The sequence below is a fragment of the Panulirus ornatus genome, chromosome 9 (assembly GCF_036320965.1).
Source record: "Panulirus ornatus isolate Po-2019 chromosome 9, ASM3632096v1, whole genome shotgun sequence".
Taxonomy (NCBI): Eukaryota; Metazoa; Arthropoda; class Malacostraca; order Decapoda; family Palinuridae; genus Panulirus; species Panulirus ornatus.
In genome coordinates this window covers 46,777,014-46,792,255 of record NC_092232.1, presented here as the reverse complement: position 1 = coordinate 46,792,255, position 15,242 = coordinate 46,777,014, and the positions used below count along the sequence as shown (strand labels likewise).

Genomic DNA, 15,242 nt, shown 5'->3' with positions numbered 1-15,242 from the left:
ACACACTCACTCAGCTGCTCCCAAAACACTTGCCTCTCATGATAATTCTTCTCATGCCCAGGTGCATATGCACCAATAATCATCCATCTCTCTCCATCAACTTTCAGTTTTACCCATATCAATCTAGAGTTTACTTTCTTACACTCTATCACATACTCCAACCACTCCTGTTTCAGGAGTAGTGCTACTCCTTCCCCTGCTCTTGTCCTCTCACTAACCCCTGACTTTACACCCAAAACATTCCCAAACCACTCTTCCCCTTTACCCTTGAGCTTCATTTCACTCAGAGCCAAAATATCCAGGTTCCTTTCCTCAAACATACTACCTATCTCTCCTTTTTTCTCATCTTGGTTACATCCACACACATTTAGACACCCCAATCTGAGCCTTCGAGAAGGATGAGCACTCCCTGCATGACTCCTTCTTCTGTTTCCCCTTTTAGAAAGTTATAATACAAGGAGGGGAGGGTTTCCAGCCCCCCGCTCCCGTCCCCTTTAGTCGGCTTCTACGACACATGAGGAATGCATGGGAAGTATTCTTTCTCCCCTATCCCCAGGGATATTCTTCCTCCCCTATCCCCAAGGATAATTCAACTGAAATAAAGTATTATATTATATATACATTTTTTCCTCTCTCAAATACTTTAGTTATGGGCAAATCTAAGCTGATTGGATTGGTTCCCTCCTTGTATATTGGCATTATGAACACCATGTTGTGTACATCTGCTATGCATGATTGGTCTATGCTCTATCTCAGAAGCACTCTAAGAGGTTCGGCTACAGATTCTTTCATCTTTTTCAGAGAGATTATTGGCATTACATCTAGCTCTGATACTGAGTTTTCTTTCATCTGATCATTTGGTTCAATTATGTCTCTTTCTGATAAGTTTACATCTGTAAGACAGCATCCAGGGATGATGGCAATCATTCAACCTTTTCATTGCAAAAGTTTTATTTTCTAGCCTATCCCAGTGTGTAAAAAAAAAGCATATTTATTTTCATTGATGAAAATGTTCATTTTTTTTCATACTATTCGCCATTTCCCGCATCAGCGAGGTAGCGTTAAGAACAGAGGACTGGGCCATCGAGGGAATATCCTCACCTGGCCCCCTTCTCTGTTCCTTCTTTTGGAAAATTAAAAAAAACGAGAGGGGAGGATTTCCAGCCACCTGCTCCCTCCCCTTTTAGTCGCCTTCTACTACACGCAGGGAATAATTGGGAAGTATTCTTTCTCCCCTATCCCCAGGGATGTTCATATAATACATAAAATTATTTTTTCTTCTTAAAAATCAAGACAACTATTCATAGCTCATGAAAAACACATTATCTATCAGGATGGCCAATCATATGTGTGTAAGTTATATAACTTTCATTTCATGACTTTTCTTTTTATATATATAATTAGGTGCAGAAAAACATTCAAAACCACTTTTTTTTTCTCATGAATTAAAAGTCAAGCATTTGTAATTTATGAAAAAACATCCTAAGTACTAACATACCTAAGTACGTAGTTTATGAAAAATAAATTGTTTAGCAGACTGGCTAATCCTAAGTACAAATATATCTAAGTTCCTATGTACCTTCAAGTGCCTACGACAAGATTCAGCCAAAAAGGCAGGCTAGCACAAAGCATTTACCACACATCTTGCTTGATGTATATGACTCTTCTCAGTAAGGGAGAAAAGGTTGTAGTAGGGGCCTAGCACAGGGCAGTATGGATAGGAGTGAACACCAAAGACTCGGTGAGTCCCTAGAAAAGCATGCAACCAACCATCCTGGTTAGTGATGAGTAACTGAAGTACTGTGGCTGCTTCTACAAGTCATGCTTTGTTTATATTGTGATCTATTGACAGCTAACAAAGCCTAAAAAGTGCTTGCACTGTGAGATTACATGTAGATTGATAGCCATAGCAAACTCCTATGTAACAGAAGACCGGGGTTAAAGAAAAGTTAATTTAGTTAAGGTATTCTGAGAGTAGAGTTGTTGAAGATGGTAGAAAAGGCTATACATAAAGAGCTGAATGAAAAGTTTTTAAGTGTATTCACAACGAAGGACACAGCAACCTTTACACCAGTGATATGAAATGAGAGACAGGACTATGAAAGCAGTGAAACTGCTAATGAAGACATAAGTAGACTATTCAATGGTTCTGATCAAAATAAAATATGTGGTCTACATGAAATTCAACTATTTCTGTTTAAGGACTATGCTGAAAAACTTGACAAACCTCTCAAAATATTGTTTAAAAAATCAATGGATGAGGGTGAAATGCTAAAGGGAGTAGATGGAAGTAAATATCATGCCGATCTTCATCCCTTGGGCTGAAACATGCTGGTACACTGTCTGACAGCCTGATATGTGCCTGTCGACAAACAAAATTTTTGGCAGTAATGTTTTAAGTTTGTAACTGATGTCATTAGAAGTCACTATCAATTCAACATCACTGATAATAAAAATATCATGCATTACTATCAACCAGATACTGTCAAAGAGAGAACAACTGTGTCATCTGGGCAGGAAGCCAGATTTCCATGCCAACTATTAAAGTCAATTATACAATAAAAGAAACAGTCTCTCTTCTATCAGTGTTCATATCCCAGATGAAAATGTTAATGTTTCATTTATTCATACATACAATGTTCTGTATGTGTAAGTGATATGTTACTATGTTAATAATGTCTATAACACATATACATACATATATTATGTAAAATCAATAATTTTTTTTTTTTTTTTGCTTTGTCGCTGTCTCCCGCATTTGTGAGGTAGCGCAAGGAAACAGACGAAAGAAATGGCCCAACCCACCCCCATACACATGTATATACATACACATCCACACATGCAAATATACATACCTACACAGCTTTCCATGGTTTACCCCAGACGCTTCACATGCCCTGATTCAATCCACTGACAGCACGTCAACCCCAGTATACCACATCGATCCAGTTCACTCTATTCCTTGCCCTCCTTTCACCCTCCTGCATGTTCAGGCCCCGATCACACAAAATCTTTTTCACTCCATCTTTCCACCTCCAATTTGGTCTCCCACTTCTCCTCGTTCCCTCCACCTCCAACACATATATCCTCTTGGTCAGTCTTTCCTCACTCATTCTCTCCATGTGCCCAAACCATTTCAAAACACCCTCTACTGCTCTCTCAACCATGCTCTTTTTATTTCCACACATCTCTCTTACCCTTATGTTACTTACTCGATCAAATCACCTCACACCACACATTGTCCTTAAACATCTCATTTCCAGCACATCCACCCTCCTGCGCACAACTCTATCCATAGCCCACTCCTCGCAACCATACAACATTGTTGGAACCACTATTCCTTCAAACATACCCATTTTTGCTTTCCGAGATAATGTTCTCAACTTCCAAACATTCTTCAAGGCTCCCAGGATTTTCGCCCCCTCCCCCACCCTATGATCCACTTCCGCTTCCATGGTTCCATCCGCTGCCAGATCCACTCCCAGATATCTGAAACACTTTACTTCCTCCAGTTTTTCTCCATTCAAACTTACCTCCCAATTGACTTGACCCTCAACCCTACTGTACCTTATAACCTTGCTCTTATTCACATTTACTCTTACCTTTCTTTTTTCACACACTTTACCAAACTCAGTCACCAGCTTTTGCAGTTTCTCACATGAATCAGCCACCAGTGCTGTATCATCAGCGAACAACAACTGACTCACTTACCAAGCTCTCTCATCCACAACAGACTTCATACTTGCCCCTCTTTCCAAAACTCTTGCATTCACCTCCCTAACAACCCCATCCATAAACAAATTAAGCAACCATGGAGACATCACACACCCCTTCCGCAAACCTACATTCACTGAGAACCAATCACTTCCTACACGTACACATGCCTTACATCCTCGATAAAAACTTTTCACTGCTTATAACAACTTGCCTCCCACACCATATATTCTTAATACCTTCCACAGAGCATCTCCATCAACTCTATCATATGCCTTCTCCAGATCCATAAATGCTACATACAAATCCATTTGCTTTTCTAAGTATTTCTCACATACATTCTTCAAAGCAAACACCTGATCCACACATCCTCTACCACTTCTGAAACCACACTGCTCTTCCCCAATCTGATGCTCTGTACATGCCTTCACCCTCTCAATCAATACCCTCCCATATAATTTACCAGGAATACTCAACAAACTTATACCTCTGTAATTTGAGCACTCACTCTTATCCCCTTTGCCTTTGTACAATGGCACTATGCACGCATTCCACCAATCCTCAGGCACCTCACCATGAGTCATACATACATTAAATAACCTTACCAACCAGTCAACAATACAGTCATCCCCTTTTTTAATAAATTCCACTGCAATACCATCCAAACCTGCTGCCTTGCCGGCTTTCATCTTCCGCAAAGCTTTTACTACCTCCTCTCTGTTTACCAAATCATTTTCCCTAACCCTCTCACTTTGCATACCACCTCGACCAAAACACCCTATATCTGCCACTCTATCATCAAACATATTCAACAAACCTTCAAAATACTCACTCCATCTCCTTCTCACATCACCACTACTTGTTATCACCTCCCCATTTGTGCCCATCACTGATGTTCCCATTTGCTCCCTTGTCTTATGCATTTTATTTACCTCCTTCCAGAACATCTTTTTATTCTCCCTAAAATTTAATGATACTCTCTCACCCCAACTCTCATTTGCCCTCTTTTTCACCTCTTGCACCTTTCTCTTGACCTCCTGTCTCTTTCTTTTATACATCTCCCACTCAATTGCATTTTTTCCCTGCAAAAATTGTCCAAATGCCTCTCTCTTCACTTTCACTAATAATCTTACTTCTTCATCCCACCACTCACTACCCTTTCTAATCAACCCACCTCCCACTCTTCTCATGCCGCAAGCATCTTTTGCGCAATCCATCACTGATTCCCTAGATACATCCCATTCCTCCCCCACTCCTCTTACTTCCATTGTTCTCACCTTTTTCCATTCTCTACTCAGTCTCTCCTGGTACTTCCTCACACAAGTCTCCTGCCCAAGCGCACTTACTCTCACCACCCTCTTCACCCAAACATTCACTTTTTTTTTCTGAAAACCCATACAAATCTTCACCTTAGCCTCCACAAGATAATGATCAGACATCCCTCCAGTTGCACCTCTCAGCACATTAACATCCAAAAGTCTCACTTTCGCGCGCCTGTCAATTAACACGTAATCCAATAACGCTCTCTGGCCATCTCTCCTACTTACATACGTATACTTATGTATATCTCGCTTTTTAAACCAGGTATTCCCAATCACCAGTCCTTTTTCAGCACATAAATCTACAAGCTCTTCACCATTTCCATTAACAACACTGAACACCCCATGTATACCAATTATTCCCTCAACTGCCACATTACTCACCTTTGCATTCAAATCACCCATCACTATAACCTGTTCTCGTGCATCAAAACCACTAACACACTCATTCAGCTGCTCCCAAAACACTTGCCTCTCATGACCTTTCTTCTCATGCCCAGGTGCATATGCACCAATAATCACCCATCTCTCTCCATCAACTTTCAGTTTTACCCATAAAAAAATTAATATGTTAACAATACTTATGAGATTTGTAAAATCATGGATGAAAAACAACCATAAAGTGTGTGGGAAGAAATCTCATCAAGAAAATTTTGTCTATCTGTCTATCCATATCTCTGACGACCATTCCAACTGCAAGTTCCTCAAAGGGGTGGCCATGGCAATGGAGTCTCCAGAACTAGTGAACTCCAGTGCCGTTTCTCAGCCTTTAGCGCCTCATCCTTAACAGGTCACTGGCAGAGGGCAACTCTAGCACAGTCTTTGCTGAAGCTCCTACCTAATGTCCCTACTGACTACTTCTATCAAATGCTCCTTCCAACTACTACTCCTGTCTAAATGTCTTACCTACTACTTCTATCTACTGCTCCTACCATTTTGCTAAAAGGCAGGACTAGCATATAGTGATCACCACAGGAAAATTTAGAAGTACGGAGAATGAGGTATGTGAGTTATGTGTTGTCAAGTGTTACATAGGACAAGGAGAGATTGTCAGTTTGTACATAACTAAGAAGCATCTACACAAAACCAGGGCCCTCCCCTGTCAACTCAATCCTCCCACACCAACACAGAAAAAAGAGTATTTCTTTTTTGGGTATTTCCCTCAGTACCATAAAATACAGAAATATTCTTAAAAAAAGTAATTGGGTGATTTTAATTTCTGATGCATGACTCAGTTTAAGGGTTAGGAAAAGGTATCAGGATGAACTGAACTACAGAACAGTATCTCTAACAAATGCGATCTGTAAAAGCACATGAAAAGATGACTGGATAAGAAATGGATGATTACTTGCAAAGATGAATTTACCTATATGAGATAACATGGGTTATGAGAAAATAAGGTCATAAGAAAAAAAAGTAATAAGAAACAAGTCTTTTAGACTTCTATAAAGGTGTGAGCTCTGTTTTAGACAAAAGCAACTTTTAGATGGACTGTGTTCTTTGACTACTATAACATCTGACACTGTCTCATTTACCAGGTAGGTAATGAAGCTAAATTTTCAAGCAGGCATGAGGCAATACTCTTTGGGTGGACCAAAAAATTATCTTATGAAAGATAAGAGATAACATATTTCTGAGGAGGCTTCTCCAAGTGGGATGGGGATGCCTATGGTGTAAAGAAGGTTTGGTCTTATGGCTATTACAAATGATGATATGATAATCAAGATTGCATCAACTTACAAAGCAGCTTAAGCAATCTCTAAAGTTGGTCTAATACATAGGTGATGAAACTCCATCCGAGCAAGTGCAAAGTAATAAAGATGGAACACTGTAAACAAAGGTGTCATGATGATATCATAATGAAAGGGACACTGGAACTGACAATGTACCCAACCTACTGCAAGAACACCAACTCAGGAGATTTGTCATGCATGAAACTGTCAGATGGTATACATTACAATTACATTTCAATAAAGACATAAAGAGATGTTCAATAAGCTATCTATGATTTACATTTGGTCAACTTGAAGAGACATGAACTAATACAGGTCTGAAGAAGGGTAACAAAGATGGAGTTTGAAATAAAAGAGCTGATTGCAAGAAAAGATCAAGGGCAGTGCAGTTGTCCATGATGCAAAACAAATCGAGGAGAAACATGATGACAAGCCTCAAGTTTCAAAACCAATTTGATAAAAACAAAATAAGGAAAAACATGATTACAAACCTCAAGTTTCTAAACCAATTGGACAATATGAACTTTGAACAGTGTCCTGAAGGATGCAAAAAGCAGTAAGAGGTCATAAATAGAAATTAAGCAAGAAACTTATAAGAAAACATATAATATAAGCAATGTTATAATATCATAGTTGGAGATGAATGGAATAAGCTATGTGATGCAGACAGTATCCATGAATCTAAAAGTTGTATGATATCAAAGAAACTTCAAGATAGGCAGCCCCATAAGTTTTGATTTCCCTCCCCTTGGTGTACAAATAGAGAAGGTACAAACAGGTAAATACATAAGTCACTTCCATTTTCCCTAAACCTATCACCAACTTTCACTCTCATCCCTATCAGAAAATGATAAGACATTCCACCTCCCACTGCTCTCAACTAGATCTCATTTAACAATCTCTCTTCTGCACATCTTAAATCATATATACAATTATCAAACAGTTCATTAATGCCTTGCAAACCTTAGATCCACTTACCTATTCTCAGTTTTGTGTGTGCCTTTTCTTAATCCATATACTCCTAATCACCTTTCAACTTACAGTAAAGCACAAGGCAAGTTCTACCCCATTCTCAACAACAAAAGGTACCAAATATCCTTAAATTATACCTTGAACTGTCACATTAATCTCCCTTACACTTATACACCCTAACACTGTCAATAAATCCCTTGCATCAAAACTGCCATAGCACTCACTCAGCTTCTAACAAAATATATTCCTTTCTTCTTTCTCTTGATGTTCGTCACCTCCTGGTATATTAATAATTATTCACTTTTCATGGATACTTTCAATTCAATTCACGTCACTGATCTTCATGCACTCCTCAATATGGCCCTGCTGCTCATCCAAATCAGAAGTGCCTTTCCTTCCTTTGCTTTTGTCTTCTTGCTAACCTAGAAATTTATTCCCTGAACATTCTTATATCACTACTCCCTTACCATTCAATTTTGTTTCATTCAGAGCCAAAACATGTTTCTATAATCATCCCTTTTGGTAATGAACCTGGAAATCAAAGTAAGGTCTCCAGGATAGAGAGTCAATGACAAAAAAAAAATGTGTAACTCATCAAATATGAAATATCAAGTGAAAACAAAATAAATGTGAAGTACAGACTTTTCAACCTATCTGAGCCTGTATACTACAGACATTCAACCTGGCATGCAAGCTAGGTCAAAAGCTGCTTCGACTAATCACTGGTATGTTGACGCTTCAATCTTCGTCTCTTCAGACATTTGGATATATTCTCAGTGCCATCTACAGTTGCTTGTGACATATGGCATCTTTATATACCCATAAAGCCCATCTTTCAATCTAAACAAGAATTGGAGAAGATGATCTACATAAGTACATCTTTTGTACCGACATCATCGGTCATACATCTGCAATGCCAAAAGAGACACCCCAAGATTTTCTTTCTGGTGCTAAATATAGTTGTTTATAACATAAAGCATCTCTACATACCTATATCTTTTAAGTTAACTGAGGGTGGGAAAAGACAAACTGTACATCTTTAATACTGACACTACTGATCATACAAATACATTTGTGAAACCAATATGGTTAAACCCGGCACATATTTTCTCTCTTTCCATCTTAGTTACAGCCTTATACATTCTAACAACACAGCTTGTGCCTTCAACAAAAATGCTCATTTGGCTCTTTCCTCTGTTCATGCTTTTAGGACAGGATAATATAGGTCAGCTTAAGTCTAATCTCTCATGCAAATATACCTTTTTCAAATCATCTTACCTTATCACCAGAAGGACTTAACCAGATGCCTTTCAACACAGAGCCAAATTCACCATGTCCTAAACACACTCCAATACTGAGACGATTGATGTCAATTTCACCAAATATTTCATCTGTTCTGTTTCCATCCATTGTTGGGCTGCTGCCACTGACATTTGCAGTATCTGTACTGTTGCTAATGGTCAGGCTCTGATGGAGAGGAAAAAATAATCATATGATTTCCATCTAAAACATAAAAAATCTTCACCTGCATACAAGTGACTTGATGCTTATACTTTCTAAAACAACCCATGTTCAAACTCACACTTTATTTTCTTACAACTCAAACAATAGCCTACCTAAGAATGTCAATATTTCTGCTCCAAATCCATTATCTATATAGTCCATTACAAATATCTTCAAGCAAATATCTTATTAAGCAGATGATCAGATCCGCACTTTAATTTGCAATGAAGTAAAGCCCTTCCAAGCAGATCAGAAATATTCGAAGTAAATTCTCAATTTATGTTACAAACACCACTACTAAATTACATCCTGCTACTGTAGGTCTCCTAATGCACCCACTCCTATTCTATATTATCTATATCTCTGGTGCTTGTTCCAGCTGGAACTCCCTCAAAGGGCAATAGTCTCCATAACTAAAGAACTCCAGTGCTGCTTCTTAGTCTTTGTTACCTTACCCTTAATAGGCCAATGGCAGAAGGCAAGTCTAGCACAGTGTTTACAGATGCTCCTACCTAATGCTCTTAATGACTACTTCTATCTAATGTTCCTACCTAATACTTCTACCTACTGCTCCTACCATTTTGCCATAAGGCAGGCCAAGTGCACAGTTCTCATCACACAAAAATCTAGCTACGAAGAACAAGCTGTGTGAGTCAAGTGTTACATATGGCAAAGAGAGATTGTATGTTGTGGACAGAATGCCAGTAGTCCACATGTTAGTGAAGCAGAAAGAATTAATTTCACACTTAATTAAAAACACACTTATCAGTGTATATGCACTTAAAAGTGTAAGGACTAAAGAAGAAAAGTGTGTTCTGGGAGGCGCTTTGTGAGGATGTCCACAGTTTTGATTCAAACAATAAAGTATCAGTGATGGGTGATTTGAATGTGAAAGATATTAAAAGTGAAAAAAGAGACTTGTAAGAAAATATACCAGGGAAATATTGAGTGTAGAAGGGCAAAAGATAAGACTAAATGAGCTCAGGAAGTGGGTGAGGAATAGGAAGTGTTTAGGGAAGCTCTGCTTACATGTGCAAGTGAAGTGGGTGGCATGCAGCAGGTGAGAAAGGGTAATGAGTAGTGAGGTGAGGAAATTAAGATGCCAAGAGGAGACAAAAGAGAGGTGTAAGCGCCTATTAGCAATTAAGGAGTGCAAGTGATTAGATGTATAAGGGAAATGAACGTCAAAAGAAATGTACAGGAGCAGAAAAAGAGAGGAAATGAGAGCTGGGGTGAGGGAGTATCAGCAAACTTAAGGGAAAATAAAAAATGTTTTGGAAGGATAACATTGCAAGAAAAACAACAGAACTAATGGGAATATTGGTGAAGGTGAAAATGAAAAGTGGCAACAGGAAGAACTGTGTTGAAGAAGGGATGCAGTGAGCCTTTTGATGGGTCATTACATGTCTTCAGCAACAGAGTGGCATATGTGGCTTGTTTTGGGTATGGAGGTAGGTAAACTGAAAGTCACTGGAAAGTGATTTTGTGAAAAGAGATGAGAGTGTGAAAGCTTTGGCTAAGTTGATGTGTAGCAAAGCAGCTGGAGTGGATGGGGTTCTAACTGAATTACTGAAGAAAGAATGACACTATGTTCTTGATTGGTTAGTTAGCATTTTCAATGTATGTATGACTCATGGTAAGACAACAAAGTTTCGTATAAAGGCAGGCAATAGGAAAAAAGTGAATATTCAAATCTAAGAGGTATAAGTAGCAACTGAAATGTGATGGTATGCACACAGCTTCAGACTGGGGAGGAACAATGTGGCTTCAGGAAAAGTAGAGGATGTTTGGATAATGAGTTATTTTGGAGAATGCGTGTGAGAAATAGGTGAGAAACAGGACTTGTATGTGGCATTTATGGATCTGGAGAAAGTGTATGACTGAGCTGACAGAGATGCCCTATGGAAGGTGTACTAAGTATATGGTACGGGAGGAAATCAATGTTGGTTCACTTTCCCGCTACTATTGGTATTACTTTGATTTTTGCTCCTGAGAGTTGGCTGCTTGTGAGGCCCCACCACACAAGAATGTACATGTACTTACATACAAAAAATTGATAATTCAGTGAACTGTGTGCTGACAAAGTTACAACAGCAAACAGAGGCTGAACTCATTGTGAGGAAGCAATCTCTTCTTCAATTATTTTTTCTTTGGGTTTTAGTCTTGATAACTGTTTTAGATATTGTTCAGTTACAATTTGCTGTGATTACATGAATTGTGAGTGCAACATCCTCCATGTTTTTTAGTTTCTTAGTCTTATTGCTTTATATATCATTTTGTTACATTTAGCAGTGAAACACATACACCAAAAGCATAAAGGTGGGTGAGAGACCTTGCAGTTGCAATGGCCAACCATGGCTGAACTCATTTTGAAGCACTCTCTATTTTTGCCTAGTTTATCTTAAGTTTTCATAATTGTTTTATAAACTGTTCAAATATATTTGTAGTAAATCATGTAAACTGTAAGTGTAATATCAGTGTTAATATAATGTATGTACATAAAAAAAACTAGTCACTACGTTAGCTGGATGCCCATGCTGTTACAATGGTTGACCATACTTGAACTCATCATGAGGAAGCGATTTCTTCAAGGGATTATACAATAACATTCTATATTTTCACCTAGTTTCCTTCCCTAAATAATAATTTTATATATTAGCCTATTACAGTTTGCAGTAAACTGCATGAACCAGAGGTGTAACATAAACATGAATGTACATGTATATACAAAATCGAGTCCCTACATCTAATGCATGCCCAAACCTTTACAATAGCTGACCATAGCTGAAATAATCGTGAAGCAATCTCGAAGTATACAATACTATTCTCTACTTTTGTTTAGTTTCTTTATCTTGCAGGTAGTAGCTGACAGGCAGCCACTGACTAGTGCCACCCACTTAAGTATCAGGAAAGTAAGTGACAGCTGCACAGCAAACCAACGCTTCAGTGGTTGTCAAGTTGAACTCCTCTGATCTAGGTAGCTGTCTTTTCTTTCTGCCTCACTCAAACAGGAACTGTTGGCATTCTGTCCAAAAACATAAAGTCTTTCCTTGTCATACATATGACAACAATTAAATCACACAACTCATTCTTTGTGACTAGATTTTCCTGCATTGAGCACTATGCGCTAGCCCTGCCTCTTGACAAAATGGTATGAGTAATAGATAGAAATAGTATGGTGGAAAATTAGACGTGAGCATTAGAAACATTAGGAATAAGCAGATAAGAATACTAGATGGGAGCATTAGGAAGAAGAAGTAACTTGAAAATTGGACAGGAACTTTATATAGACGCATTAGGTAGAATGAGTTGGAAGGAATGTTAAGTAGGAGCCTTTGGAAACTGTGTGTTACAGCTGCCCTCTGCCAGTGGCCTATTAAGGATGAGGCAATAAAAGCTATGAAGTAACGGTGGAGTTTACTGGTTATGCAGACTCTTTTGCCGTGACCAACTCCTTGAGGGAGTTCTGAGGGGAATGCATGTCAGACATAAACAGACAGACAGGTTCCTGATCTTGAAACATGATTAGTATATTGCTATATTACATTTTGAAAAGAATTTCATGAAAAATAAGCCAAAAGTTTATGTATATGTAGACAAGTACATAGATACAAGTCAATAGGTACAGCGATTAACCATGGAGTATCCATAGCACCTGATGGCAGAGTGGCAATTTTCCTAAACATGGAAATTTTGCTGAACTAGGTTATTCTTTTTTCTGAGCCATGGATGTCTCCAAACTATAAATCATTGGTTTAAAGACATTTCACTGTACAAGGCTAATGTCAGGCAATATTTAATTATTTTGCTTTGTTGCTGTCTCCAGCGTTAGCGGGGTAGCGCAAGGAAACAGATGAAAGAATGGCCCAACCCACCCATATACACGTGTATTTACATACACGTCCACACACACAAATATACATACTTATACATCTCAATGTATACATATATATATACACACAGACATATACATATATACACATGTACATAGTTCATACTGTCTGCCTTTATTCATTCCCATCGCCACCCCGCCACACTTGAAATAACAACCCCCTCCCCCCGCATGTGCACGAGGTAGTGCTAGGAAAAAACAAAAAAGGCCACATACGTTCATACACAGTCTCTAGCTGTCATGTATAATGCACTGAAACCACAGCTCCATTTCCACATCCAGGCCCCACAGAACTTTCTATGGTTTACACTAGATGCTTCACACGCCCTGGTTCAATCCACTGACAGCACGTCAACCCCGGTATAACACATCGTTCTAATTCACTCTATTCCTTGCATGCCCTTCACCCTCCTGCATGTTCAGGCCCCGATCACTCACAATCTTTTTCACTCCATCTTTCTACCTCCAATTTGGTCTCCCACTTCTCGTTCCCTCCACCTCTGACACATATATCCTCTTGGTCAATCTTTCCTCACTCATTCTCTCCATGTGACCAAACCATTTCAAAACACCATGTTCTTCTCTCTCAACCACACAGGCAATATGTAACAATATTTACCTGTAAATCCAATTTAAGAGATTCTCTTGAGAGTGGTTTTGGATGATTATTACTTAAACTGCTATGAGCTTTCCTTTCATATTTCTGCTCTGACTCATGCAGGTCAATTAAATCTTGTGACATCTGCGATGCATACTCTGAAAATCATTAAAATCACTAAAGTTTTTCAGATATGAAAAAACAATGAAAAAGGTAAGAGTAATCAGTTACTAAACAAAGTTTAATACGTAATATATGATCAGCAAATATGAGGTCATAAATCTCCACTAAACCTCTGCTTAAGGATCACCTATAATGAACAATAACTATTTCTTTAATAATTACAAACTTATTCTAAAGTTCTCATGAAAGGTTAACATTTTGAAAATTCACTACCTATAAATAAAGACTTCTGTGTAAAAAGAAGTTCCTTTTCAAACATCAGTAAAAATCTAGCATTGTAGTTTGAGGGGGCACTTGAAAGTAAGGAGAAGAGAGATGGGGAGTGACTTTGACAGTTAACGTTTCTAATCTCAAGTCCCTTGTAATTCATTCATACAGTCCTCTCGATTAGGAAAGTTACTTTGTGATCTGTTCCACACATAACAGGATGTTACTAGAGTAATCTGTTTACCCTTAAGTTCACCCTTTCTGAGCAGAGTTTCAGTGAAGTTACATGACTCGTAAAAGACATAAAATACAGTCTGATGTTTTCAGATGTGGCATACTTCAGTGGAAAAAACTGTCAAAGCTCTAGACCTAAAGAGCAGGGTATAGTATAAGTCATGCCCATGCAAATGAAAAATTATTCTGCTTCATATAAGAATCAAAGCAGAATAACACATGCTGGAATTAATCATTAACATTATCATTAAGAATCAAATCAAGCATCTTACACAGATAAATTGCTAAATCATAATTTACAGTACCGTATTCTATACAGCTGAATAATTAGGAAAGATCAACTGAGAGCAATTTCTTAAAGAAATCATCTCATACCAAGGCAAATATTAATTACAAAATATTTCAGGTAAAAACTCAAAAGAAAAACATACTGTACCAAAAAATTCTCCATTCCTGACTACAGTGAAATGAAAGATGTACAAATCTGCTCATAACCTATTGTTTTTAGGGTCAAAAGCAGATCACATGGAAATCCCTCAATATGCCTCTCAAAATAACACAAAAAATGCAGCAAAACAAGATAATTAGTGTTTCTAGCATAAAAACTTTTAGCACAAATGAAGAACTCTATCAAAAACATGAAAAATAATAAGTACAAAACCAAATATGAAAAAAGGCAATGATCTATTTATCTAACCTATATCTCTGATCCCTAATCCTTTTGGGAACTCCTCTGAGGGGATGGCCACAGCAAAAGTCTCCATTACTGGTGAACTCCACTGCTGCTTCCTAGCCTTTACTGCCTCACCTTTAACAGGCCTAATGTTCCAATCAACTACCATTACCTAATGTGTCTATCTAATGTTCCAACCTACTATCTCTACCTA

At 38.2% G+C, this 15,242-nt stretch overlaps 1 protein-coding gene across 4 annotated transcripts in view; it reads right to left on the bottom strand.

The window, feature by feature from the left end:
• The window catches only part of Shark (SH2 ankyrin repeat kinase), a 192,047-nt gene that overhangs the window by 67,586 nt on the left and 109,219 nt on the right, over window positions 1–15,242 (bottom strand). For all 4 annotated transcript variants that reach the window (XM_071665126.1, XM_071665127.1, XM_071665129.1 and 1 more), the window contains 2 exons: window positions 13,753–13,889; window positions 9,017–9,205 (listed from right to left, as the gene is read on the bottom strand). In XM_071665126.1, coding sequence (XP_071521227.1) covers window positions 9,017–9,205; window positions 13,753–13,889 — 326 coding nt within the window. The remainder of the gene's footprint in view (window positions 1–9,016; window positions 9,206–13,752; window positions 13,890–15,242) is intronic.